The sequence below is a fragment of the Mesitornis unicolor genome, unplaced genomic scaffold (assembly GCF_000695765.1).
Source record: "Mesitornis unicolor isolate BGI_N332 unplaced genomic scaffold, ASM69576v1 scaffold7372, whole genome shotgun sequence".
NCBI classification, from domain to species: Eukaryota; Metazoa; Chordata; class Aves; order Mesitornithiformes; family Mesitornithidae; genus Mesitornis; species Mesitornis unicolor.
The window spans coordinates 33,872-42,558 of NW_010171142.1; the positions used below are offsets into that span (position 1 = coordinate 33,872).

At 43.6% G+C, this 8,687-nt stretch overlaps 2 protein-coding genes across 2 annotated transcripts in view; both read left to right on the plus strand.

The window, feature by feature from the left end:
• The first annotated feature begins 1,807 nt into the window (after positions 1 to 1,807).
• NPPC (natriuretic peptide C) lies at positions 1,808 to 3,290 on the plus strand. The gene is made up of 2 exons (XM_010179920.1): positions 1,808 to 1,900; positions 2,985 to 3,290. The coding sequence occupies exons 1-2, from the start codon at positions 1,808 to 1,810 to the stop codon at positions 3,288 to 3,290; spliced, it is 399 nt and encodes a 132-aa protein (XP_010178222.1).
• Positions 3,291 to 8,161: 4,871 nt separating this feature from the next.
• The window catches only part of LOC104537131 (ventricular natriuretic peptide-like), a 672-nt gene continuing 146 nt past the window's right edge, over positions 8,162 to 8,687 (plus strand). Inside the window, exons 1-2 of the mRNA XM_010179925.1 lie at positions 8,162 to 8,272; positions 8,406 to 8,685. Of these exons, the coding sequence (XP_010178227.1) occupies positions 8,162 to 8,272; positions 8,406 to 8,685 (391 nt within the window). The remainder of the gene's footprint in view (positions 8,273 to 8,405; positions 8,686 to 8,687) is intronic.

Here is an 8,687-nt window from a genome sequence, read left to right on the forward strand (position 1 = left end):
CCACTGCACTAAATCTGATTTGAAACCAGCCGTTCACTGGATGGACTGAAGCTGTCTTCATCATCTAGCTTATGCAGCACTCTGTGAAACACACTCACATGGAGTGACATTGTTCTGGGAGATGGAACATCCTTTTGTTCTGCTTGTGGACAGCATCCAGCAGCAATGCCTTCACATGAGAGGCAACGACAAAAGTTGCAACAATGAAAATTCCAACTAGAGATTAGTTAATATTTTTTTCCTTGAAGATTTTCAAAACTCAACTTGACAAGGGACTGAGCAATTTGATCTAAGTTGGCTCTGCTTTTAATAAAGATTGTACCACAGACCTCCAGAAGTCCTTTCCAACCTTAATTACTTTGATTTTACAAAGATAGGCATAGATGAGGCCTGTGCTAGTGTATACTTTTCCAACAGTTAGCAGAGAGACAATTCAGAAGTCCCCCAAAACAACTTCAGAGATGTTGAGGTCAAGAAGATTTATTACCCATGTATATGCTGACTTCTGACAAGCCAATCAAACCAACAAAAGAACCCCAGGCTTTTTCAGAGAAGAGACAAACTTGAAACTGCCCTGACCTTCTCTTGCTGCCCTGTTACACTGCAAATTACACACCTCAAACCTCTGAATTGATAATTTCATTTTCTAATAAGATTCAGATCACATGTGGTTTTAATCAACACCACCACCAAAAAAATCCCAACAATGTAACAACATTAGACCTCCCTTTCTGTCATAGACAGATGTTTATAAGCTGTCTCCTTAGAATACCCATTTCGAGAGATACATAACATTTCTAACATTTCACAGAATTAATTTCATTTGAAGCTGGTTCTTCAATCCATTTAAAAAAAACCCAAAAACAAAAAAAAGCACCACACAACCTCCCCCCAAAAAAACACTAACAAAAAACCCCACCAAACACACATTCTCATCCTGCAGCTTTTTAATGTCCCTGTAACTGTACGTGTGGTAAGAAAGATGTTGGAGTTGTGCTTCCTTTAAGACTAATTTCAGATTTAATATAAATTGTGTATGATAAACTGAGAAAGAACACACAGAGGAAATGTTTTAAGCTGAATCCAGGAAAAAAAGAGGAATTTCTTCCTCAACTTAAGCCACATAGAAGCTTTCTGTGCATGTCAGCCTGGTTTTAGCCACATTCCCTGTCACTCCCATCAGTAACTAAAGCAACTTACCTGTTACATTTCAGAACTTGGATTTCCCCTTCTTCTCTAAATCACTCTCTTGCAGCTCATAGGTTACTAATTCCATATTATTATGTTAGGTAATAACACTTAGTTCTTACATAGCATGCTTTATGAGACCCCTGTCCCTCCGATTTGGTACTTTGCAGTGATGAAGGAGCCAAGTGAATGTGTAGTGGATACAATTTGCTTTCTGTCTCACTTTATACTTCTCTCACAATTATTTTTCTCTGGATGGAAAATAAAGGTTTAGCAGTAAACCTAAGGAACACTGAGCTAAGGAAACTGATGTATGCAAGTGGCACCAAGACAGCAGGCTGCAGAGACCTTCAGATTCACAGCAATACAATGATGCTGCACTGCTGAAGTGTAAAATGCTTCTTTTATTTGCCATCAGAAAAGAAAACTATTTCCTCCCTCCTCCTCCTGGGAGAATGAAAACAGACCAGACCCTCAAACCAATCCTTGCACTAGCAGGAACTCAAAAGGTAGACTTGGGAGGGGTTGGAGGAAGATATAAAGGCTGGTAGCTGGAGACACAGAGCAACACTGAACTGGACTCAAGGACAGGAAGAATCAGAGAAATCAAAACATGAGGATGAACCTGAAACTTCTTTTTTGCTCTGGATTCCTTCTGCTGCTTACTGTCAGTCAAAACCAGGCAAGGGCCAGGCCCATTTCCAGCTTACAGGTAAGTGACTGGCTACTCAATAGAACTGAAGAAAGCTGATACTTCTGTAGGACTTAGACACTTCAGATAAGCTCTGCTTCTTCCAACTACAGCTAAAGCAGTAGGAGAAACTCAGAGCTCATGATAGCAGGAACCCTGAGGTGGGCAGACACAGGGTTATTAAATGGAGGGAAACTAAAGTAATCAATTACTAGACTTAAATTTCTGATCACATAAGGCAATTGAAAGGAAAATGGTTTTTATGTGGGGTCAGTTTGGGGATTGCTGATTTTGGGTCATCCTGTGACTGAGTAAAGCAATAAACTTATTGAGTAAAGGGATTTTTTCTGAAAGGGCTCCTGTCTAGAGCCCTAGAGCAGTCACCTGCATGCTTCTCCCTGAAGTTCGTGGTTGAAGCTGAAAAAGGAGTTAACAGGTTGTACCTGTATCTCCTCCTCAGCTCCATAGTGCAGTAATGCAGCACCTGCTTGTGAGTGCCAGAGGAATAACATGAGAAGAAGAGAAAGTGCGTGTGTTTGTCTGTGTGTGCATGCGTGCAGGAATTCCAGGTCATTAGGAAAACACATTTCAGCTATCTGACCTCATCTGGTATTCCCAAATATGGACTAACCTCTCAATCTGTAAACAAATATATAATCTTTCTAGCATCAATTTTAGTATGTCTCCTGTCGTTGCAATGCTTCTCTTATTAGTCCAAGGTATCAAGCATTTTTTCTTGTTCTTTATTCACTCTTAACCAAGCCTCTTTCATTGTCTTTCACAATTTATCCCGTACCCCAAATCCCCAGCTCCAGGAAAGACTTAACTGGCAGTCTGTCAGCTCAGAACTATAGACTATAGTAACAGCATAGAGCCTTAGAGGATTCTGAGAGAGCATACACTGTTAATTTAGAGCAGCTTGGTGAGATAGAAGAAACTAAAGATAACCACCATCAGATTCAGAAATCACTTCAGTACTTTCAAATTTTGATAAATGTTTAAAATAAGTTTCTCCAAACTTAGCACTGAGCATGGTTTATAAAAAAATAATGACAGAGTTCCCAGAACCTCTCCTCCCTTTCCACCATCCTTTCCCCTTTTTCAGAGTCTGTCCAACCTGTTCGATGAGGACCTGGAGCATCCCCTGGTCTCAGAAGGGAGGGACTATGAGCAAGATGACATGATACCAACAGGTGCCTTTGATCAGCAAGACGCTGAACTCCAGTGGGCCCGAAATGCCAGAAACCAGCCTGGGAGCATGTCCATGGGTGACAGTGCTGTCCAGAGATTCTTCAGCAACCTCCTAAGTTTACCCCGTAGATACCGAGGCAGAAGCAAAAAGGGCCTCTCCAGGGGCTGTTTTGGTGTCAAGCTGGACAGAATTGGGTCACTGAGTGGACTGGGATGCTAACTGCTTACTGTGGTAAGAGAAAGCCAGAGGCAGGTGGTCTGTGTGTTCATGTATAACTTGCACAAATATGCAGAAGAGCAGATTTAATTCAGCTTTAAGGAAATGGTGCCTTAAAGTAACTTTTACCTTCCTATTGCAAATGCAGTTTATTGATTTTACCCTCTTCAGAATTCACCATCATCAGATGTATACCTAAAACCTGAGAATGCCAAGCTTTACCTGCTTTCCCTTCTTTCTTCGAGTCAGCTGTATGCATTTCATCTTGTCACAGAAGCCAGATCAGAGAGGTTTCCACCAGCTCCCCAGGGATGCTTGTGTCAATCCAAAGAAATTCTGAGCAGAACAGGGGAGCCAAACCTGGCCCTAGAACAGTAAGAAGTCAGTTAATTTCCACGTGTGAAATCCTGTCCACTTCTTTCTTTTACTTATTTCTCTGCTTTCTTGACAGGACTGGCTTTGAGCTTTCAAAGGACCTGTTGCCTTTCAGTGGGATATTCAGCCCTTATTCATATTGGCTCCACCAATCCATCTGCTACATGATGTACTGAGCAAATTGCACCTCACTTCTCCCCGAATTACTTGGCCAATAGAATACACTGTTGCTGTACTGCCTATATGTATCAGAGTAATCATTTGTGAACATCTATCTGAAATTTAATTACAAAAAACATTCGTACTGTTTGTGTACCAAATGTGTAAATAAAGATGTCTCATTATGTCACAGATAAGAAACTGTTTTCCATAATTTGGTGAATTTGCTTCCAGCCTGTGCTGTGATTCTTTCATGTATCACTCCTGAAACTGAAACAGTGCTCCAAGTTTGCAGTTAGACACAATCCACTAGAATTCAGGAGCATTTCAGAGGGCTGCTTTCTGCTAAAAAGGACTTTTTACAAAAAAAAAAAAAGACACACAATCAAACAAGCCCTTCTTTTTACCGAAATAACCTTTCTGAAGTTAAGATATTATTATCTAAATGTAAGTATAACAGGAACAAGACTGATGTAGTCATCTTCACAAAAGAGTCATTAGAAACCAGGACAAAAAACCCCAGGTCTTTGAACACTGCCATTTGAACTAAAAGGGTAACTGTCTGAGCTGACATCAGTAGAAAGCTGTTACTTTGCACTTGGATCTGCTACTGACAGAGGAAAACAAATGGCTCTTACTGGTATATCTCATCTTGGCCAAAAAAACCAATATAAATGCTACCCTTCTTTGAAGAAAGTTCAAGAGCACCCCTACTCTTCCAAAGGCAGATTCAGATATTGCAAAGCATTTTTCCAACAAAAACATAAAGTCAAGATTATACCAAAAAAATGTATCTGACCATTCTATTTTCTAAGAAAACCAAGCATTGACTGAATCCAACTATGAACAAATTGGAGAACAGCTACTTGGCAAACATCCCGAGCCAAAGGAGTTCTGTATGAAGGCTGGTTTGCCAAGATCACAACTGTGCTACCCTGATGTTGATGGGAGCTCAACTCTGCAAGCAGCTCCATAGAAATCAGTAAGACTGCTCACACAAACGTCTACACTGCAGGTCGCAAATGAAGGCACAGCTGTTCACTTCCAGCCTTTTGCTTGGAGAGGACAGATGGGCTGTGCAGTTGCAACCCTCCCATTTTTTTGCTCCTGGAAGAAAATATTCCAGTAATAAGTGTATTCTTAACAGGACCCCTGGATGTAAACTGCAACATAGAGCACAAACATCTACGGAAAGCAAGTTCATCAGCAACCCTCTAGCTGCACATGCTCTAAATCTCTGGCAGTTCAGGTCTCATAAGAAAGCCTGCTTGTACAGAGCAGCTAGAGGTCTAGTTTCTGGGAAAATTCCCTGGAAGTGTGTTTTGTTAGGCCATATAGATAACACTCTCCCTTGCTGTAGCTTCCATCACATAAAGACTTCTACCCTATACAAACATGAGCAAAGAGATTTCTGACCCATTAATCTATCTTAACACACCTTCATACAGTCAGGAAAAGATTTTCCCTTCTTTTCCCACAAAACACCAAGAAGCAGCAGCCATGCTTACTTGTAGAAACCTTAGAGGAAGCATCCAGCTCTCTTAAATAGAGTTCCTCTTCAGGTATGCTAGCCCCAGGCTGGCCCAGGTGCAATCTATAGGGTGGAAAGATCAATTCACACAGCCCAAGGACATTATGGTGTCAAACAATGAAAAGCCGGTATCTTGTGGCAGTTGGTGGTAATGGGAAGGTTACAGCCACCTTCCTAATAATCCTTGGTCTGACAGCTTGCTCCTAGCAACCCTATGAGCAGGCACAGCCTTGTAGGCATAAAAGCTTCCTGATATTGAAATTTCTACACTGAAAATCCAATGAAGGGTAAGTGATACTGGAGTTTGTTTCCTGAATACCCTCAGCTTGTTTCCAAACTCAGCTACACTAACATAAACTGTGGGTCACTGAAATTCTTTGCAACCCAATTAACAGATGTCAGAGGGAGTTGAAGACTGAGCCGTGAGCACTTGTGAAGAGAATCGCACGGAAGATGAATAAGAAACAGATAAGAGCTCCAATTCCATAGAGGCTGAGCTGTTAATGTGCCATCCCATCACCTGGCATTTTGTGTGAACATTTTAAAAAGCCACTTCTCAGAAAGCAAGAACAATTTATTTCACATAAAAGGCTCCATAATTGGATCCCTAGGACTGAAGCCAGGTGTGTTTGTACTTTAGGTAATTTGCTGAGTTCTATTAGCATTTAAATAATCAAAGCTAACCTTTGAAGTTCGCATACCAGTCAGACGCGGGAAGCTCACCTCTAGCTGTGTCATCTTCATCTGCACTAAGCAGCAGTGTGTGAATTTACAGACTAGGATTACAGAAGTTGCTGAGGAGAAAAGCCTGCAATAAAATTACACCTACAGCGAAAGAAGCATACAGATATCTTTCTCAAATGTGTCTGCTTTTGGAGTACCTGTTTATAAGTGATGTTAAGCAGCATCTTAATCAAGACTTGGTCTCATCCAAGACTCAAGTCTGCCTAGATTATTATTGGAGGGCTAAGTGTATTTATTTCCCTTGGTCATCACACAGATTCTCTGCTTTATCCCTTTCCACTCCTGTCTGTATTTACAACGTACAAAATTGAGGATGATGCCATCCTTACCTTAGCCATCTCCCTTTATTCTGCATCAGCATAACACTCCCATCTCATGCAAGCTTCCTCCATTCACGTGTTGTACTTTCAAAACACACAATGTCTCTGCCAGATTCTTCATTGCTGTGATGCTTTAAACAAAACCACTTGCCAACTGTTAAAACTGCTGGGTGCAGAGATCATTGTCCCTCACCAGCTGATACTTCTAGTTTGCTTCCAATCTAAGATAAATTATGTCAGCTGCAGGTAGATTTGTGGAACAGAAGGACAAGAAAATGGAGGAAGATGTAAAAAGATAATGTACATTGGCTTTGCTGAGCTTTAGGGCAGTCTCTGAAATAAAGGCCCAAGCAGAAATCATTGCATATCAAGTGAAATCAGAGAGATTTATAAGTGTACTGGCTAAGCAAACCAGGAGAGCAGAAGGCAGAGACTTGGTGTAATTGCTGTAATATTACCCAGACAGTGACTGAAAGGACCCTGTCTGCTGCTTTACCCACTGGGTATCATGGGTTCTGCCTTTCATTCTGTAAAGATCTAACAGGGTCATCTTGATTTGCACCCCGGGACCAGGGGAAATTGTACTCATTTATAGTTGAAATTTGCCACTCATACAGGAGAGATGCTGGAAGTTTTACTGGAAGTTAATAAGAAACTGCTGTAAAGCTCTGAGGCAAAATAAGAGAAAGTTTCATACAAACAGGCTGCCTGTTACAGTCACCAAATTGGTAATTCAGACACTTTTATCTGGGGAGCCTAAATCCAAATATGTACAAAATCTCTTTCTTTGGGCAAGGCTCTTGGGCTTTCTGGAAAGAGCATTTGTTCCACAGGAATTTCTCACTCCAACCCAAGCTGTGGGGAACAGAACACAGCATCACTCATGGGAAAGATGGTGGGATATGAGGAGAGGATGGTGACTGATTCACTTCTGTAGCCAAGGCATGGCTGGAGAGCAAGTAATGTTTATAGCAAAGTGGCCAGCTATACCACTCCTTGAGACAGGCTTAGGCCACTAAAAGGTTAGTGCCTTTAAGCTATAGAGGGAAAGGTTTGCTAGCAATGCCAGAAGAAGGGAAGAACATGAACTTGCAAGGAAGAGAACTCTCTTAAACCCAAATCTCAAGATGTGGTCTATTCACATAGCACAAAAATACACAGACAAGAAAAAGCTGTTTGGACCAGCTGCAGACAGAGGAAAATTTCAGATTCCCCTCACTTGTCTCCCCCATAGAGGAGAAATGATCCATCCCTCATCCCCTTGGAGGGGAAATCAACCCCCTGCTTGGGCCAGCTTACAGCTCCTGTGTGTCTGCAGATGTGAGGCTGAGCAAACAGGCTGGAAGCACAAGGTCTTTTCACTGCATCAACTCCTAGCTAACAGTGATGGAGAGTGGAGGGGGAGGAAATCACTGGCAAAATGAGTGCTGCCAGGAGGGGAGGAGATGACTTGGGGCATTTCTCCCCCTCTGGAGGAGTTGCTGCACTCAGGGGATCCCCCTCTCCTGGAGGGTCACCTGTGGGGCCAGTTGTAACCAGTTCCTTTATTGAAGCTGGAGGACTGAGTGCAGCACTCCAGCTCCTGTGGGGATCTGGCAGGAGGCAGCTGAGCTCCCTCCGGGCAGAGAGTGGGGATATAAGAAGAGGTATCCATGGGCAAAGCAGCAACACAGTGCTGAGATAGGATAGGATAGGATAGGATAGGATAGGATAGGATAGGATAGGATAGGATAGGATAGGATAGGATGCAGGTCCCAGCTCTGTGCTACGGGGCCTCACTGCTGCTGCTCGTCCTGCCATGGGCAGAAGCGCAGCCAGCCGGCGGCGAGCACAGTGCGGAGCTGCAGTCCCTGCAGGTATTGGGGCCGGGGTGGGCTGGGGCTCTCAGAGCGGCCACCTGCACCCGTGCCACTGGGATATAGCAGCAGGAGCGGGGCTCCCTGTCCCCCCGCTGCAGCCGTCGCTTCTTCCCTCTCCTTCCCTCTCCAGGACCTCCTAGAAGCGCTGGGACAGCTCTGGGAGAAGGAAGGGAAACTGGGCCAGGAAGATGAGCTGGTGACCGAGGCTGAGGACGGCGGCTCCGACTGGGACCTCCCGGAAGCCAAGAACAGCCCGCCGGGTGTCCCACTCCCAGCGCCCAGCCCTCCCCAGCTGGCAGAGGGGCAGAGCCAGTGGAGGAGTCTCCTCTCCTCCTACAGACGGAGACATTTCTCCGGCTGCTTTGGGACGAGGATGGAGAGGATCGGCGCGCAGACGGGGCTCGGATGCAGC